The sequence below is a fragment of the Thamnophis sirtalis genome, unplaced genomic scaffold (genome assembly GCF_051295495.1).
Source record: "Thamnophis sirtalis isolate CommonGarterSnake01/CBP01778 unplaced genomic scaffold, rThaSir2_p1.2 scaffold_1, whole genome shotgun sequence".
Lineage (NCBI taxonomy): Eukaryota > Metazoa > Chordata > Lepidosauria > Squamata > Natricidae > Thamnophis > Thamnophis sirtalis.
This window is the reverse complement of record NW_028261381.1, coordinates 30,356,726-30,377,165: the sequence shown is the minus strand read 5'-3', so window position 1 is coordinate 30,377,165 and position 20,440 is coordinate 30,356,726. Positions and strand designations below refer to the sequence as shown.

At 38.0% G+C, this 20,440-nt stretch overlaps 1 protein-coding gene across 5 annotated transcripts in view; it reads right to left on the bottom strand.

The window, feature by feature from the left end:
* Positions 1–20,440, bottom strand: part of RBMS1 (RNA binding motif single stranded interacting protein 1) — a 133,792-nt gene that overhangs the window by 81,920 nt on the left and 31,432 nt on the right. The window contains exon 1 of one of the 5 annotated variants that reach the window (XM_087709876.1): positions 11,314–11,643. The exons of the other annotated variants lie outside the window; for them this stretch is intronic. Within the exon in view, the coding sequence (XP_087566002.1) occupies positions 11,314–11,376 (63 nt within the window). The 5' untranslated portion in view covers positions 11,377–11,643. Of the gene's footprint in view, positions 1–11,313; positions 11,644–20,440 lie in introns of those variants that run through there. 5 annotated transcript variants of the gene reach the window in all.

Sequence of the window (20,440 nt, the reverse complement as noted above, 5' to 3'; positions counted from 1 at the left end):
TTATTAGCAACATTCTTAAGTTTTAATAATAATAATTTTTTTTGGTGATAAACAATTATACAGTGCTAACATGGACACTTCAAAACTTTAGAAATAGTAAAGAAAATATCATTATTAATGATTATTGCCTTTTTTTAGAAATCAGAAATCTTTATGCTTCTGCTTTTTTGTACACAAGACTTTCAGTGATATTACATGCTATATCATCTAGATGCTATGCAGTGTTGGGAGATTAGCTGATCATACGTATATGTTATGGAATGTGCCCCAGAAATTCTGTTTAAAAAAATACAGAAAGTTGTTGAGTGAGTCATCCACAGAACTCTGAAAACTGACTTTTTATTCTGTGCTAAATGGCCTGTCTTATAGCTAATGTCACTTCACAAAAGATGTCTGGTAACTCCCATAGTTCTGGCAGCCAAAATACTTTTTACAGGAGGATGATTAAGTAACTGCTTTGTAAAAACGGCTGCAGAAAATTGGTAAGACAGAGTAACACACAAGACTTCAACATGCCTATAGAATAGGACGAACATGTCTATTCACAGAGAGGCCCCATTACATCCCCTGGCATTTATTTCCAATTAAGTCTTTCTTTTTTAATCTTAATAAATTTGAATCATTCCAAATATGAACAGCACACTTATTGCTTAGGTTTAGGCTACAACATGAAAATAAGTATGAATATTCTCCTTACGATCCAGACTATTTTTTAAAATAATCCTAATAATCCATTTATTTCTTGGTCACATTACGCTGTAATCAACTTAGTTTTGTGATATTTGATGCTCAGTAGAAAGTTAAAATGCCATCATCTTCATACACTTTTGTTCATACTTTATTTTTTTTAATGATGTATCTAAGAATATATTGTAGAACCACCTTCATTCTTTGACACAGACGTGACCATAGTTATACAAATCATATTATACATCATGGTCATATATGGTCCATGGTACATCATTGTTCTGTTCTGCTACAGTAGATGCTGATTTAATTAAATAAGGCAAGAAAAATAATACAGACTTGGCTAGACTAAGGCCTTCTCACAATCTTGTGAACACGTGTGTGTGTCTGCTTAGATAACCCTTGAAGAAGCTTGCTGAATTTTTCCTGTGGCTGCTTTGAGGCACAGATCAGGAAGAAGCTTTGTTTGTGAACAGAATATCTCACTGAATGATTTCCACAGGCCTCATCCCTATCACTAAGTCAGACTGAAAATGTTAATTGTCCCAGATATTTATGGTATGAGAGAATTCCATAAAAGGAGCTGGGCAGTTGCCATAAATTCTCATCTGTTCATAATGTTTATGAGATCTGACTCTTACACATAATCAAATATCACAACAGACTTTCCATTAAAAAAAATCTAGCAAGAGTTTGCTAATTATCAGTTCCCTCCAAATTGTACCATTAAGAGCACATTTACATATCAACAAGATAGTACTGAACGAGATAAGACTTCAGCAGAAATTGAAAATATTGGCAACTGTTCAATAAAGGAGATAAGAAGTCAAAGTAGGCAAAATGTGCATATATGAGTACAGATACACATACATAAGCATATAAAAGCCAATTAGAAGCCAATTTAACCATGCATCAGCTACAAGGTACTGAAAATATTTTGATAATACTTGCCTGGCTCTTTCTAGAAGTACAGATAGCTAAAAAAAACCAAAACAAGGCCATAAGTGGCTAAACCCCTATTTTTTTATCGTTATCACTACATGGGAACCATAAACAAACCAAATGGAAGCGTATTCCTCTCTGAGGCAAAAAAGCAGGAAACGTGAATTACAACAGCATGCAGCTATTCTACAGTATGCCAATATTCTCTATGATTATGCTTACCAGCTATAACATTAGGCATAATTATGAAACATCTGTATAGTTAATAGAGGACAATGTATAAGGAGCAGAGGTGGGTTTTACATAATTTTACCATCAGTTCGCCGTGTACTAAAACTGTGAGCGTGTGCCTTCTGAGCATGTGCTTTGCTTGCACGCATGCATGCGGTTTAGAAAACGTGGCAAAATAGGACAGCATAGAGTCGGGGCAGGTGAGCAGGCCCATCCACAGGTCGGCACTACTGGTTCGTCTGAACCGGTTGAATACCACCACTGATAAGGAGAGCTAAGGCATGATTGAATAAGTTTATAATCGGTGTAGCCATGTTCTCCCTTAAAAAGTATCACCCAAAATTTATATCACTAGTGTCTGTTCTGCAGGTAATCCTTGATTTACAGTTGCTTGATTAATGATGATATCAGCCTTAGAAAGGGTGCTTTATGGCTCATAAAGCACTTCCAGCCAAAAACTGTTGCACCATCATCTCCATTGTCATGTGATTGCAGTCTAGTTGTTTGGTAACTGTTTGAACTGACAACCAATTGCCAAGTGCTCTATGATCATCCAAGTACTATTTACAATCTTCTCCACCGGTTTCCCCAGAAAGTCAATGGGCCTTTGGGACAGCAGGGAAGGTTGTAAACTGCTGGGCCTCCCCAGGCCTCCCTCTCATCTCTGGAAGATGGCAAAAAAAAAAAAAACTGCCTCCAAGAGGGGGCTGAACTCCTCCAGCGAGGTGCAGAAACTGAGCCAAATCCAGAAGATTCCTGCATTCTGACAAAGGATTTCCCTTCTATGCACAGAGGATTTGTAAAGATTTTACCAAGATTTCCTGAAGATTCTGGCTCCTTTCCTGTACCCTGCCAAAGTAGTTCTCTTCTGTGCATGGAAGGAAAGTGAACTCCTTCAACAAGCAGCTTTTTTGGCTAGTCTTCAAAGATGGCGAGGGAGCCAAAATCCAAGCAGAGAGTAGAGAATCAGCATTGTAAGGTAAGGAGCTGCCTCAGGTAAATGGGGGAGGTCTGGGACGCTGGTGCAGGCTGTGCAGGAGTGCCTCTTCACTGTTTTCAGCTCCTGAGTGGAACTGCAGTGCAGTAAGGAAAGAAGCATGAAAATCCCTCATCCCCAAGGCACCCCACTTTTTACCTGGAATTCTGTCCGCCTAATGACCATATCAGGAGTGCTGGGACTGCAATCATTGAATGATGCAGTCATATGGGCAGTCACATAATATGTTACTTAATGACCACTTTGCTCAACAACCAAAATTCCAATCCCAATTGTGGTCATTAAGTTGAGGACTAATTTTATAGAACAATCTGCCATTCTTCCAATAGCAGCTGGCACTGAATGTACCACTCAATTTTCTAAAACTGTATCAACATGACTACTAGAACCATTTCATGACAAATTACTGGCCATTTCTGACTCACGAAAGACAAGTAAAGTATATAAGAAAGATTGTCATGTGAAGTCACGTGTGGATAGTGACAGCCAGGGTCCATCAAAGGAGTTATTTAAAATGTCTTTAAACCCGTGGAAAGGCAGTTTTGGAATGTTGAAAGTAAGCTTAGTTCTGCCTATGCCTCAGAGACAACATTTTCCCATCAGGTTTCCTCATGAATGAACTGTTGAAAGCTACATGAAAAAAGAGATAGATAGATAGGTAGGTAGGTAGGTAGGTAGGTAGGTAGGTAGGTAGGTAGGTAGGTAGGTAGGTAGGGCAAAAATGAATGGGCCACTCCTTCTATGTAAAACGCCATGAGGGTTACTGTTCGTGTATGCTGACATACTTTCTCCTATTTTTGATACTTTTCTCTTCATGACTCCCTCTTTCCTTCCTCTTTCATAATAGCTGCCATGACACTGAAAAGTCTAAATTGCTTACAGATGGATTTAGTTGGAGGCTACATTCAGCCCAAAGCCTGCAAGTTGCTTACCCTTGGCCCATAATGTCAAGTAAGTATTCTTAAGATTACATCTGGGACTTCTGAATGCAAAGGACTAATTCAAATGCAGAATTTGAAAGTTATTTTTGGTAGAATGTAAACAGTCTTGGAAGAAGCATGCACCATCAGACTGCAAGCTCTCCAAATGTCTATGTCCCCTGAAAGCCTCAAAAAAAGAAAAGAAAAGAAAAGAAATGTTTTCATTTGTAGGAGTCACAGCCTCTTGGTTTCCTTTGAGGGGATAGGAGCTTTTTAAAAAGTAAAGTGTTTCCAGCAAATCTCATAAGTTCTTCCTATGTGCAAAGAATCCCTTATTTTACAGGCCTGCTGATTTCATATTTTAGCACCAGTGCTTCTTAGGTAAAATAGAATTTAAAAATTTTATTTTTAAATAGTTGTTGCAAATTTGGAGACAGCAAATAACTGAATAATGAACCAAAGTGTGTAACTGTACAAAAGAAAATTAAAATGTATCCAGTACTTCCTCATAATACAAACTAGTTGCACCTTATTTCATTAACAATTTTAGAATAGAGTAGCCTGGAAAATAATAGGGGGGGGGGGGAGACTGCCAGCAGGTGCCTTTAAAAGGAAGGTTTTGCAATGAAATAAGATTAATTTTTCCACTAAACAAAAAAAAAAGCTATCAAAGTGTCACAAATTCCTAACAAAGTTGAAGCACATCATTCAAGTGTTTTACAATTTTAAAAATATAACCTCTGCTTCAGTAAATCCATAAGGCACATGCTCAGCATACACGAACAGTAACCCTCATGGCGTTTTACATTTTGGAAACATTAAAAAAATTGCAAAGCACTGTTGTTTGGATAGACTTTAAACAATGAAGATGCCTAGATGTTTTGGGGGATAATTAGAACTCTTAAGAGGGGAAAACGAAAGTGGTAGACATCAAATACAAAAGACAGAACAGGGCCAAGTTTCAATATAGTAAAATCTAGCAAAATTATGCAGTTATGTCTAAAATGCTGTATCATGCCAAAATGTTCATGCACTTAAAATGTTACTGAATCCTTATGATCCTCAAATACAATGAAGCCCGTGCTACAGACCGATATTTAAACTAGACTGGTAGTTCTATAGTTCGCACCAAACAAATAGTTCTCATTCAGTTCTCTTTTTCTCTCCACAGTACATCCCTTCCTTTTCCTGTTGCAAGCAGGAAACTGCAGATTGAGAGGTTTCTGCAGAGTACAGCTAAATTTATTACAATGCAATCATCTTCTCCATCCTTCCCCTGTGGCAGCTGCTTCAGTTCTTCATGCAATGCAGCCAAGCGCCCTTTTATAGAGTACTTTTCATTGTTTGGTTAAAATTTTCCTTTGAAAGTATGTCTTCTTCCAAGGAGCCGCCTTTCATTAAGTGAAAACAGTTGCTCAAGGCAGAGTTCTCTTCTGCAGAGCACTTTCATGATTGTTGCAATCATACTGGAACTTCTTCGGCCTACTTGAGCAGAGAAAAATGGCTACATATCCCATCATATGCAGACTCTGCTATATTTGTCTCCTTAGGTCAGTGTGACACAGTCTGATTGGCAGAAGCTCTCCAGAGTTCCTGGCAAAATATCCCTCCCATCATCCATTACTTTATCTTTTAAGTGGATATGCCTGAAGACTAGAATTGGGACCTTTTGTACCTCAGCAGGTAATCCTCCACCAAGCTGAAATTACTCCTTAATTTCAACAGATATTTGCATTTGTGTGGATACTTAACAGTTAAATAATTAGTTGCTTCTTCATATTATGTTGGTGGAGTCCTTGCTGCCCTCTGAGCTTGGTTTCTTTCCTGGGAGATGTTTATTACCCAACTAAATAACATCATCAAGGTATTACCTAACTGGGTAATGAAATATCTGTAAGAAAACAACCAAGCTCAGAGAGCACCAGGACCCCACAGTTCAACCCTGAGCTAGGCATCTTCTATTGGTATATTCTGTTTATCTCTCTGCAGTTCTGATATGATCTTTTATTGTATAGAAATCAACCTACTTGCCTAGAAATACCTAATACATATATTACCAGATTAACAATTTTTGACTTCAATCTCTTCAAAATTAGTTTTAAAAAGAGAAAATGGTTTTTAAGTGCTCAAGCTCTACTAATCACTGGAATATTTTAAACTCCTGCTGTTTCTGAATGCTTCTCTAACAGAGAGAAAAGAACAGTCACTGGGGTTGAACATTAGCTGCAGCAGAAACATAAAAATATATTTATTACTAATGCATTTCAAGCCTTTATAATGCTTTACACTGTAAATCCTAAGCAACTTTCTTGGAAGTACATCCTATAAATTTAATGGAACTTATTTCTGCCCCTGGAAAGGCACCATGGTAAAGCTTCTTATAAATTTAACTAGTCAGATACAGTGAAGTATAATACTTGAATTTTAGTCACTTGATTACGGACATAATCCTTTATTCAGTGATGGTTTTCCTCGATGGAACAAGTGGACCATGACCCTAATATCTTCTTCTCCCTCTAAAACTGTTACCTAAAATATGTCCCTAGGGTACTTTTCCTTGGGGGGAGGGGGGAGGAAATTGCTAACTGCTACTATTATCAATGAACAGCTCCATGAAGAGACTTTGGGTCCAATGCAATTCATACATAAGCCTCTACACAACATATAAGCCCTAAATATAAGCCTATACATGGAAGCCCAGAAGGGAGCTACAGCAAACCCCCCCCCCGGGTTGTTGAAGGCAGGAATATTATGGACGTTGCTTTGAATTCCTAGAGGAAAGGCAAGAAACAAATCTAATCTCACTGGAAACAACAGGTACATAATGATGCCAATAATTCAATGGAGCCACACATGGAAAACCACAACCAGCCTGTTTCCAGATCAAGAAATTCATGTTCAGGAACAGAAACAGAAATGCCTCTATGATTACAACACTAATTGGTTTTCTCCACTGAGATTACATCCTGTGCAAGAAACTGATGCCGAAGGATTCCTCCTTGCTCCCATTTTTAATAGGATTACTCCTCAGTGAATGATTGTGGATTGATGACTAAATTGTTAATCCGTAAAATGTGTGGGCATGTAGCTTTAAAATGTTAATTCCAGGAATAAAATTAAGCTGCAAGAGCGTGGATCTTCCTTTTGTAAAAGTTTACTGTGCACATTTTCAATACATAGCTGAGCTTTCTTAAAGATGATTTTATTAAACAAAGAAATTAACAACCAATCTACTCTCTTAGATCTCTCTCTCTCTCTCTCTCTCTCTCTCTCTCTCTCTCTCTCTCTCCAATGAAAATTGAACTTTATGAGTAAGAATGCAGAGAGTGGAGTTATAGTTTGGACCACAAAATAGATGCTTATCTCTTTGGGATAATTTTATCAGTTTTAAACATTTTAGCACAACTTTAGAATGTATTATAGAATGTATTGATGTATTGTGCAAGTCCTTCTATGCATAACGAGTTTAACCAACAGAGGCAAGCCACTGGATCAATGTAAAAATTTTCATAGGAGTTATGTCTAATTAATCTTCTTGAAAGCAGCAGACTACTTATATTTGTGAAGTAAGTATTATACTTCTCATAAGGTAACAACAAGCAACAAGAATGGTTGTTCCTTGGAGTAAAATAATACTCAACCAAATAACAACTCTACTCACAACAATATTTACAGACAACTACTAAAATAAACATGGTCTCATCAACTTTCATTTGAAAAAAATTAAGCTCCAATATTAACAATAACTTGAACTCAAAAATCCTTAATTACTGTTCTCTATTCATTTTACAACAGTTGCATTCGGAATGGAAAGCAAATCTGATTTTCAGAATTAAATCAGTATAGTTTTTTTACTCTATAATTTGAATTCATATCTATGTATGAAAATATCTATTGGACGCATGTTAAGATTTCCCACAGCTATTTGCCTCTTCCCAAAATTATTTGCATCTCCTATTCAAAAATCCTTATTTTTAAATGCCCCAGAAACAGATTTAATTTACATTAAGCAAGTAAGTTCTTCATGGGTGTTAAAGGTATTTCTAGAATTGTCTGATTAAAATGGATTAACATGAATTAGGATTAAGTTGGGCTGCTATTATTATTACTAAAATGTTGTTTTATATATTATCAACTGAGAAGCAATTAGAACTTTGAGAACCACTACTATTGTCTTAAATATAATGAACTGGAAGAAAGGGAGTATGTACATTTATGTTAAGCATAAATCTAAACTATCAGCTGACCTATCTATCCTCAGCAGCTTTTCAAGTATTTTGAACTTACATCTTAACTGAAATATTTCAGCATGCTTTGTTGTTTTCATGATATAGGAAAACCCTGTTCCAAGAAATGATTTCAAAGATCCGTGTACAAGCCTTGCTAAAACATTATGGAGTACAAAAAGAATAGACACCATTATCTTCTTCTCAAATGACAAAAAACAAAAGTGTGTATGTTATATGCTCCTACAAATGAGTACAAGCACAGAAAGAAGCATGGCAGGTCTATTCAAAGCACTGTAGTGTAATTACATATTGCTTAATGAAATGAACAGGTTGTTTAAGTAACATTATGTTTCTACGTATGTGAAAGAAACATAGGCATATTTGCAAAGACTGAACAGAGACAAATTATAGGTAGTCCTTGACTTACAACAGTTCATTCGAAGTTACAACAACAGTGAAAAAAACCTGACTTATGATCATTTTTTACGCTTACAACTGTTGCATGTTATGGTCATGTGATCAGAATTCAGAATTCAGGCAATCGATTCATATTTATGGGTCATGTGATCACCTTTTGTGACCTTCTGACAAACAGTCAATGGGGAAGTCAGAGTCACTTAACAACCATGTTACTAACTTAACTTCAGTGATTCACTTAACAAATGTGGCAAGAAAGGTCATAAAATGTCCCGCTTAGCAACATAAATTTTGAGTCCAATTGTGGTCACAAGTCGAGGAGTACCTGCACAAGGTAATTGCCATCTAATAAAAATATATTTTTGGGTTTCTTTGCATAGTACCCCAAATTATCACTTTGGACAATTCCTTATTCTTTTCCATGCTTAAGTCATCAGTCAGTTAGTGAACATTTATAAGACCACATTATAAATTACCAATGTGGTCAAAAGAAGTCACATAGAAGCTTATGGTATTCTTGAAAACTTAATGTTAAATTCATTCCTGCATCTTCATGAATATGGGGTGAAAAACTATCAAGAAAAAAAAATTTCCTTAAATTATGGCATGGCTCAAAGCAATAGAGAGTGGCTTAAAAAGGAATTTAGCACTACAAGAATAGTAGTAGTTCATTTCAATGTTTTTTTAAAAAAAAATACTTAAAAAACATGCAGAAATACATCACTGCTGAAAAAGAAAAGCATCCCTATGATTGTAAAAGTGTAGTACAGTAGCATTATTTGCACATTAGAATCAGATTTTATATTTGATAATAGCTCCTCCAAATCTCTGGAGATCTTATGACAAGAACTGATAAAGACTTTAGCAAGAATGAGAAATAAAGAAGCATGTTTTGAATGACAATGGGCGAAAGTCTGCCCCAATTAAAATCAACAGGAGCTTATACAAGCTAGAATGCCTTCACACTCAGCTTTCCCCAGCCTAAGTAGGAAGTGTTTCACTAAAGAACGGCTGGACACCAATGAAACAAACCTTTGGTACCCAGGGCCTTAGGCCTATATTCATTTTCTCCCTCTCCCCATTGAAAGGGAAGTCTGTTTGTTTTTCTGATTCATTCAGCCCTTTTAGCTCTTTGAATTCAAGGAGTAGACTGTGAAAGAAGAGCATCTTATCCTTATCAGTGTGTTCCAGTCCATCATCTGATTAGCATCCGCATGCAAACCATTCCAGTAAAAGGTTCATTCTCTTTTCTCTCTCAGCAGCTTCACCTTCATCACTACCATCTTATGGTATCACTCATGGATCAGTGAACAAAACTTTTAAAAAGATTTGGCTTACTTTTTGACTCCCTCAAAAGCTTGTTTTACATTGTATTTGCAAAAAAAAAAAAGCGGAACCCTGTGATCACTACTGTATTATTTACGTAGCCTTTTTTTTCTTTAGAAGGAAGACCTCCTAATTAAATCAACTGATCAATTAATTTAAAAGCAGAACATACTATAAAAATATGCTAGAAATCTGCCCATTCTTCAAAATGTTTTATGAGATTGTTAACATCAGGCTAGGTACAAAATGAGAAACATTAAAGATTAAACTAATATTCCACGAAACCTTTAGCAACATCCGTCAACAAGCCCTACACTTATACATAATTAAATTAAAATAAAGGAGTATTCTGTCACAGGGCAATCTCACTGAAGCAATCAGGAGCACAGCTCTAATGATAGAAAGTCCAGTTCTAAAGACACTGATTAATTTTTGTTCCAGTCAAATTTCTTGCTATTCACGTTTAACAAAGATATTGTTCCTAAACTGCACATGCATGCCCAGAAGAGAAAAATAGTTTTATGAAGAGGCTAAAGTAAAATGGAATGAGAGAGAGATCTGTTTCATATGAATAAGGAATACTTTGGAAGACAGCTAGACATCCTTTCTCCAACCACCTTTTTTTTTTAGAACAGGATATTGACATAACCATTCTAGGAGCACAGTCTACTAGAATGTCTGTTTGGGGCAGAATTAAATCAACATGTCAGACTGAAACTCGTCATATTTCTCAGAATCCAATTTTCTTGTAGTCTGGAAAGGAAGAGGAAACAAATAAAGCAAGAGTAATTTTGTGCGTGCGCCGTTTTAACAACTTCTTCAATACAGATAGCAAATGGATGAAGGGCACTATTGTATGCCATTTCAATTACATATTTCCGAGAATTACTTAAAGGGGTGTCTTATTACAAATTAATTTTAACTGAGAGAAACCCGCGCCTTGGCACGATATCCACATCCGCCCCGTGGTATAAATAATGTCTAATTTTTCCCTTCTTTTGTTTTTCCTCCAAATGAAAAAAAAATGCCTTTTTTGTTTGAGGTACGTCTCTCCCTCTTTACTATTTCCACACAGACACTACCGAGCTGAAACTTTCGTTTTCTAAGACGTTTGTCCGTACACTCTTTTCCCCTGAAAGTAATCGGGAAGAGGAGGAAGAGGAGGCTATATTACTCGATCTTGGGCTTCTCTACCCTGAAACAACATCGCTTTCTGAAAGACTTGTATACGTTGCCCTGCCGGAACACAAAGAGGCGGCGTTATTTCTTTCTCTTTTTTTTGAGTGGGAATCCGCGTGATACAATCTTAAGAGGAAGGAAAGGCAAGAAGCAAAGAGGAAAAAGACAGCTAAGCTCGTCCCGGGGAGGGGAGGAAAAAGAAAAGGAGCGCTCGATTCGCTTAGATTAGATCCTCAAGATCGAGTCCCAACTACAATTAAGTCCCCACCCCTTCTTCTTCTTCTTCTTCTTCCTCCGCGCCCCTCCCTACCAGCAAACCTGCCCCCCCCCCCGAAACTGTAACTTGATTCCTCCCCCTGTCTCTCTCTCCTTTTTTTTTTTTTACCTGTTTCCTATACGGAGTCCGGCTGCCGCCCGCAGAGTTGCTGCTGCTATTGGGGAAAATCATCGCCCAGCCGAAGCCCGAACTTCCCCTGCGGACGGGAAGCAACTTGGCTGGGGCACGATTCAGGGAGGCGGCCGCTGGAAAACGCTTCTCTCTCTCCCGGGCTGCTGGGACGGGTCTCTGCTCCTGCAGCTGGCTGCTGGCTCGACGCCTCCGCCTGCTCTGCCTCCACCCCCTTCTCTCCCCGGGCTGAGTCTCTCGTGCAACGCGCGCCCGCTCGCCCTCCTTCCTTCCCTTCTCCTGGGATCACCGGCGGCAGAGAAGGAGCCGCGCTGAGCCTACAGCTTCAGCTGGCCAGCCTGCCATAAATGTCCCTTCTTCGTTGATCTACTCGATACTACCACTGCTGCTTCTCGCTGCTGCTGCTGCTGTCCGCCGCGGCGACTTAAGCAACAGCAGAATCGATCCTAACTACCAGCGGCCTCAACCACCGCCCAGCAAGAGAGAGAGAGAGAGAGAGAGAGGAAAAACATACAGAGAGCGCGCAACCGAGCAGAGGGGGGGGGGAGTCGAAACAACTAAATCGGAAGACACCGAGCCGCTCCCACGCGGCGGCTAGGCACACGCCGCCCAGGGGTTTTTTCCCCGCTCCGGACCGCGCGCCACGGCTCGGAACGTGCGTGCTCCCTGAGCCCGCCGCAGACATGGGCCGCTCCCGTCCTCCCCCCTCTCCATCCCGTCGAATGGTTGCTTCTGGCCTCTTGCATACCGCGCATTCCTCGGGGTAGCCAGTCAGTCGGCGCGCACTCCGTCGATCCGCGCGCTGTGCGCCAAGGGCAGCAGTACCGCGTTCCGCAGGCAGGGAGCCCTCTTTTCTGCGGGCGCGCGAAGGGCGATCCCGGGATCCCCATATGTGCGTGTGACAACTAAAAACCTCCGGCGACATAAAAAAAAAGGGGTGGTGGGTGGTATTCCTTGGGTGGGAAGGGGGCAGCGGGGCAATGGCCAAAGGGAATTTCGGCGTGGGCGACGACGAAACAAGTTTTGCATAAACTCCAGGGGCAAACTGGTGGGAAATGGGCCGCTCTTTTTAAGTGTTTTTTTAAGACAAACCATCGTCCCAAACTACTGGAAACTAGAGCCAGGAGTTCATGCCACCGAATAGGCTTCTCTGATACCGTAATAGGAGAGGAGAGGAAAACAGTTTGATGCTTTTAGAGCAGTGTTTCTCAACCCTGGCAACTTGAAGATGTCTGGACTTCAACTCCCAGAATTCCCCAGCCAGTATTCCCTGACTGCGGAATTCTGGAAATTGAAGTTCAGACATCTTCAAATTGCCAAGATTGGGAAACATTGTTTTAACCTAAACATTGTTTTAACCATGATTTTAACCTAAAATCCCTGAAGGAGACATCCGCGCCGCCGCAAAGAGCTTACTGGAGTGTTTGAAGTAAAACTTATGATTAGCGCCCCACCAAGGGCTGAAACTAAAACGCAGAGCTCTTTCCCTCGAAAATACCCTGGCGGCAGGAGAGCGAACGGGCAGGGACGAATAGAAGCCACCGCCCACTCTCAATAGAAACTCAGAGCTTGGCTAAAGCCATATGATCTCCAGTAACAGGATCCTTATAGGGGCGCAGACCTGGAATGTGAAAATGCTCTGAAAGCCCCATACCCCGCTGTTCGCCATGCAAGCAGGTTGCTGCTAAACGATTAAGTCTGCGTGCTACGTGAGAGAAGAGGTGCTTTCATTAGACTACACGAGAAGATGAATAAATGCGCTTTCTCAAATGTAAAGTGTAGCGTTGATTGTGCTTTATTGTTATGGGTGCATTTCTGTGCAAACTTCCCTGTTAAGGGAACTGTTATGATGTGACAAGGAAATTTACTCAGAAATTTAATTCCAAATTAAAAGAATAGGATATAAGTTAAGTCTTTCCATACAGATAAGAAAAATTGCAAACGAAAATATATTTGTAATGGTTACGTGCTAGATGTTTGAAACGCAACAGTTTCCTGCCCCTGGGGATACTGATGGCTTTTGACAGCAAGTTGAAAGACTGAACTCAGAAACTACAGGGCAAGATAACCTTTACCCTAATTCCAGAATTTCAACAATAACAAAAAATGTCTCTGTGTGTGCCTTTGAGTCAGTATTGACTCCTGGCAACTGCCTGAACAAGCCTCTGCAGTTGTCTTGACAAGAATTCGGAAGTGGTTTGCCATTGTCTTTTTCCTAGGGTTGAGAGAATAACTGGCCCAAAATACGCTTTAAAAAAAGTCTTAAAATAGACATTTGGGTAACATTAATGGTTACCTTGAAATGTAAAAGGTTCAGCACTTAAGGAAATATAAACATGTAATTATGTATGTCAACTAGGTTCTAAGTTCATTGGGATTTCTTCTTCTGAAATAAGAATGCATTGGTTTTTATTCCCATTCTAGAAGCATTTATTAGTTTGCTATATATTAAACACTGCCTTGCAAAATTGCACAGCTAAAGAGTTATGCCAGCTAAAGAGTTTTGTAATTTGGGAAGCTTAATCTCACTCTTGTGAAGAATTAGAAACACTGGAATGTAAATGTTTTATTTCTGGCAAAATAGGACTTGTTGCTGTGCAACTGGTATGCATCAAATAGCAAATGAATCAAGAATTACATTCAGACCTTACAACTACTTTCTAAATCCAGACTATGAATGACAGTGCAGCACTATCCAAATCATTCTGTAGCGTGACAGTACTCACACAACTCTTAAAAATAGTTTAAAGCAGTAAGGGGAAATCCAGTTCGTTTCACTCACTGTTCATTCTACTGAGTGCTCATCAGAAATACATCATTTCAATGTAATTGGTATTAGCTCATGTTCTCACACCACTGGTGCTCAAACTGCTTCCACCATCAATGGGATCTTTTAAATAGCTCTTAAGAAAATAAACTAAATGTGATTTTTTTGTTTGTTTAATATGTTGTGTGAACACTCGGTTGCAGTTGTAAACCCTGGTTAAGTATGTGCAGATTTTGCTAGGACAGCATTTTAAAAGAAAATTGACACAACTCAGTGTATAGTTAATTGTCCCTCATATATTATACTGTACTTAAGTCGGCTTTTGCTGCTGCTGTATCTAATGTTGCAGATTAGAGGACTTTAGCATTAGGGTTCAAAGTTCTGATGGTCGAATAAAAAATATGAAGACTTTTCACATACTTTATCCATACCAGGCTCATCTACAAAGTGGAGTGGAAAAGTAGAGAGATCCTGCAATGGCATTCTGTTGCTTCCAGAAGATAAAGGTTTCCATTAAAAAATGTGTCTACCTTTTTTAAAATTTCTGAACTAAAATTAGAATTTGGAGAAATTCAATCATTCTACATACAATTCTAATATTTCCTAAAACCCTAGTCCCTATGATACCTAGACCCAATTATAGGAATTAAAGGATTAGGCGCTTAATCCTGAAAAGAGTGCTCTGAAAGGAGAGTCTTGGCCTTTTGTGTCACAGGATGCTATTACTTAGAAAGCATTCCAGGGTTTTCTGCAGTATCTCAGTAAAACCTCCAGAAGGTTGACATAAAGAAAACAATTACTTTGTGGTACTATCCTATGCAGAATTATTTAGAATTAAAACCCACTTAACTAAGCAAGACTGCAATCTAAATTATTAGTACTTAAAAAATTACTGAATAGACCTCACCCACAGATTTTAGAGCAGTGTACAAAAGGATGATCAAAGCTTTATAGAAATGCAATGGAATGCATCCTATCTGAAGAAGTGAGCTCCAGCTTATGTCTTTTAATTAACATATGTCAATTGGAAAAGATGTTACTAGCCTCCTGACTTTTTCCCCTTCCTTTGGTGACATGGCAACTTCCAAGTACATCAGATTCATCCTCCGTTCTCCATACAACTCCATCCCCCCTCCCCAATTTGCTTTGGGGTTTACAAAAGATGTGAAGGAAGGGTGGTAAAAATGAAAATGAATATTCCAAGTAGCACGACTCCTCTTCTGTAATGTTTTATGTAACTCAATATAATAATAATAATAATAATATTGTAATCAAATGCAACAGAGGGTTTGCATTCAAATTAGAAAAATAGTAAAGCAAAATCTACCAGTGTAAAAATCCATCAAAAGACCCTGGACATGCCTCTTTAAGGAGGACAATCAAGAATCCTGTTTACATTGTTCGATTATTATACAAAGTAACAAAACCTTCCAAAAAAAAAAAAAATCTTCAAATTCCAGCCTCTCACCAATGTTCACACAGGGGCAAAATTTGCTATAGAAACATAAGAATGGCAATGGAAGTTTAGTTCCTAAACTGATTAAAATCTAAATAACATTATTATTACAATTGCATTCCTCACATTATCTGCACAACTCAGGGCACTTATGACAGTCTGTACATGTGGCAGAAGTGCTCTTCTTTGACAAAATACTTTAAGTTTCTATGTAACATTTTTAAAAAATGTTCTGCTATGGTTTTACATGCAGCTAGATTTATATTTATCGATACTTAGTTTTATACTGTATCTTCAGGAATAAATACCTTCATTTTAATTGGAAGAATTCTTTCTCAATATCAATAGAATTGCAGTAATGGGAAGAGAGTCCAGGTGACCAATGGCATTAGCAATAGCATTCAGACTTATATACGACTTCATAGTGTCAGGATCAAATTTCTGGCAGTCGGCAGAATTATCCTGCAATATTGCATGCTAACCACTGAGCCACCACGGGCTTAACTGCAGAGAGGCTATCTGAAATGCTGATGTTTAGAAAGAACAAAGTTTGGCAAATTGTGTAAGAACAACAACACAGACATCTTTAGGTATTATCAAAATAAAAACAAAAGAACCAAGGTACCATTTGTTCCATAAAGATAGCAAATTGCTAGGAGGCATTAAAGAAAAGTCAGATCTACTCATCTCCTATTTTGGTCAGTCTTTTCCAACAAGAAAGTATGTGTTCCACAGGAAATTGTGACAAGCAGGATCAAAGTGCAGGATGGGAGTTTAACAGATACTTGATCATGTAATACCTCCTAACTTGGACTTTAAATGTTCAGGCCCAGATAATTTTTTTCCTAGAATACTGAAAAAGCTACGTATGCCAAAACCTATATGTACTGTCTTTGAAAAATTGGAAAGGTGGTAAAAAGCGAGAACACTGGAGAAGAACAAATGTCACTGCCTTAAAATATAGAAAAATGGTGGTGGTGGTGGGGATTCAGAAAACTACAAACCAACCAGTTTCTGATTAATAGATGGAAAGCAGAGCAAGCGACAAAGGAGCTCCAATGGCTCCTGCTGGGCCACAACAGAGATCTATCTGAAAGGTCTTAATTAATAAATTAGTTTGCTTGGCTGCTTACTTACCAAGCAATTCTTGGGTGGCTAACAATGTTGAAAATAATAAAAATGTAAAAGCAACAACAACAAAACCCCAGCAATAACAATAAAACCATATATAAACACCTACAGTGCTAAGGTGAAAATTCATTTCATGCATTTTAATAATGCAGCATCCTGGCTCAGTGGCCAAGGGTAGAGCCCCCCCCCCCCAGATCTCAGGGGAATACTGAGCAGTCTCAGAGACAGAGAATGTATGCTTTCTGCCTCTCACTATTTAATAGATGGGACTGGAGCATGCCAATCTTGGCTATTCTTGGACAAGCAGAGACAATAGGCGCTATAGTTATGACAGCCCTGAAAAAAATCACTTACAACCAGTTCTCGCACTTACAACAATTGCTGCATCTCCAGAGTCACATGATTATTACTGCAGCATCACAGGGTCATGTGAATGCCATTTGTGACCCTTTCAGCCAGCTTTTAACCAAGTTAATGGAGGAAAGTAGATTCACTTAATCATATGATTTGCTTAACCACTGTGACAAAATAATATTAAAATCTGTTGCAGACATGTGATGATTCACTGAACAACTGCACTATAGAGTGCATTACAGGTAGTTCTTTAACTGTTGAATATTCTGTTTCAACATGCAATTTTTTTGTGTGTGTTTGTTTACAGGATGAGCCAAATACAATGTATTGGCTGAATATGTAAGGAATGAATGAACGCCTCTGTCATAACTTTGAATGGTTTCTAAAATCATAAGTCAAAGTTTACCTGATACTACTGCAATGTACTTCTACATGGATTAGCTCTTGAGGAACATTTGGAAGCTATAGTAGGCCTCCGTATCTTGGTATTCCATGTACTGCTGCCCATATCACATGAGCTGCAGGGGATATTGGTAGGCGTCTGGGTGCTACCAAGATGTTTGTCACCCATGGGAAAGTGTGTGTATGTGTGTGTACATGCACACATATATGCTGTTTTTATATTATTTACAGTGATTAAAGTAAATGTTTTGGTGTTGCCTATTTATTAAGTACAGTTCTGTTGCTAAGTTTAGATACTGGTTTGCAAAATTATTTCCTGATACTATTGCTTGTTGTGGCACTCTTTCAGCATTCTCATCTTTTTCAAAAATAATCCCCTTATTTTTTTTATACAGGTTTTGTGTACAATAGTGCTTAAAATGATCAGCCACTCTTTTGTAGACCTGAGATGAAAATGGTTAAATATGCGTTTCAAATTTTATTTTCAGTTCAGAACAAACTGTATATATATATATATATGCATTGTTCTAAGGCGCACTGTGCCAAGATCAAAAATTTGCAGGAATAATACCATTAAAATATTATAAACTTCCCATCAAGTAACTCATTAATTAATTAATGAACTAATTAACATTAATCATTAGCTTATTAATTAAACTTATTGTAGAGATGTTTGTTAGTGATGTCATTAAATACAGCCAAGCTAGTATCTGTCTTGAGTCTAAACAATACAAAGAAATCTGAATAAAATAATACCAGGGATAGGGAATACAGTACTGTTTTAAAACAAAAACATTGTAACATATGCTTTCACAATGTAAGGATTTTTCTAAATATGTTATCTAAACATAATGAACCAATGAAATACTCTAAACGTTTAATGAATACAGATTGTATTTATACAGTTTTTTAAAAATTGTTTTCCTGAAGTTTATTTGCTTGCTAGAGATCACTATATACATATGCATCACACTATTTCCTTTTGGGATCAGCAACATTCTTTGGAGGGCAGGAAAAGATTAAGAAATAGTAAATCAAGAATCAAGGAAATGAGAAAAGAAAAGAAAAGAAAACATAGGCAAAACTATTCACAGAAATATTATTCACTATTCTTTTCCATTCCTCTTTATAGTTGTCAATTATTCTTGCTCCATGGTGGCCAAGCACTACTTCATGCATTGCATTTTGTTCTCTAAACCAGCGGTCCCCAATCTTTACGGCTTGGTGTCCAAGCCGGGGGGAGGATTATGCGCATGTGGGCACTCTGCCCAGCCACTGACGCAGCCCAACCTACGGGCTGGTAGTGGGTGGTGGTCTGAGGGTTGGCGATCCCTGTTCTAAACTTTTCACCTCTCATTGCTTCAAGTACATTTCTGTATCTGATCTCGTATTGCCCATAAATTTACTATCAGCATTTGCACATCTTCAAATCTCTTCATCCATTTCCCCATCTTTAGTAAACTACAGTACACAAATTAACTTGTTCTACTTTTTCATCTTAATTTATAACTTTTCTTCATTTTACATTTCAGATACAACTAATTTGCTCTGTGATATATTAATTCTCAGGCCTATATTCTTTGTTGCATCCTAATCATAGGAAATACTAAATTCATATCAAATCATTTGGGGTCTCAGCTAACAAATCGATCTGCATGCAAAAATTCAGGATCCTACTCCAAGCGTATTTAATATAACTACAGCTATTCTTTAGACATTCATCCATAAATACATTAAACAAAAGGACATCACACTGATTTATTTTATTCTGAGCAATTTTCTAGGCATTCCATGTATACCATGTATATTTGTTTTCATGCTCAGCAACCAACCTTAAATTCTGTATTGATGCAAAATATTTCATAATTTAAGCCTCCTCACTACCATAGATTTTCTCTAAATCAGTGAATATACAGTAATTATCTTTTTCACATTCACACATTTCTCAATCCAGTGTTTTGACTTATATTTATTTTAAAGAACAGCAACAATTCTATGGTAATTTTAATGATGTCTTGATTAGTAGTCTTTTACTGGCAAACCATAGGCAATAATAAATATGTAGAAATAATAAAAATGTGAGGAATGGCGTGATCTAAAGCAGAACTTTCCCTATATTTCTTAAGTATCTAGAATTGGAGAGATCCCTTTTAATTAGGATGTTGTTATAATGCATGTAAGGGAGAGAACATTATAGCTAACAAGATAAACAAATCATTTCTGGTGACTTCATGGACACATCCTCCTAGTTTTCTAGGCTGCAAAATGGAAGTGTTTTGCTATTGCCTTCTTTTAGGAAATATTTCAAATTTGCCAATCTAGCCCAGAGCACTGGTATTCCCTGAAGGTCCTTTCTGAATGTACAGAATTAAGCAGCTCAATGCTATTTAGTTTCTGGGCGCAGACACTGAGTAAGTGCTGCCAACGGGTAGTCTAGCATTGAAAAGAAAAAAGAAAACAAACCCCCCAAAGCAGCAGCAAACCACTTCCATAACTGCCAAGCTGCCAAGAAAACTGCCTAGGTGCAGTCACCAAGACTCAAGCTCAACCCACAGACATCTTTATATTAAGACCTATAAACTTTGTTTATTCTTCAAATAAGAGAATAACTTCTCTTTCAAAAAGAGCGCAAATATAACTTCTACTGAGTAGGAAGAGCAACCCAGTGGCCTCAGTCCTGAAAAGCTAACTGACATTAAAGACTACTGAGATTAATAGAACCAGTTAGCTGCCACTAATGTTCCATTTATTTCAAGGAATTTAAGCATGACTAACCTTTCTTGGACCAGAGCCACTGACATCCATAAACTTTGAGCTAATGTGAGAGGACAGAAAGGATCCTTACTCAATTAGTCTGGATAAATTATCTGTGGTTGAAATAAATATATACTTGGTTACTCATACCCACAATGTAACTCCCAATTATTAAACCTGTTTTTGTATAACAGCAGAGAAATTACTATCTGCTAATCTATAAGTGTAGCCTACTAAATATT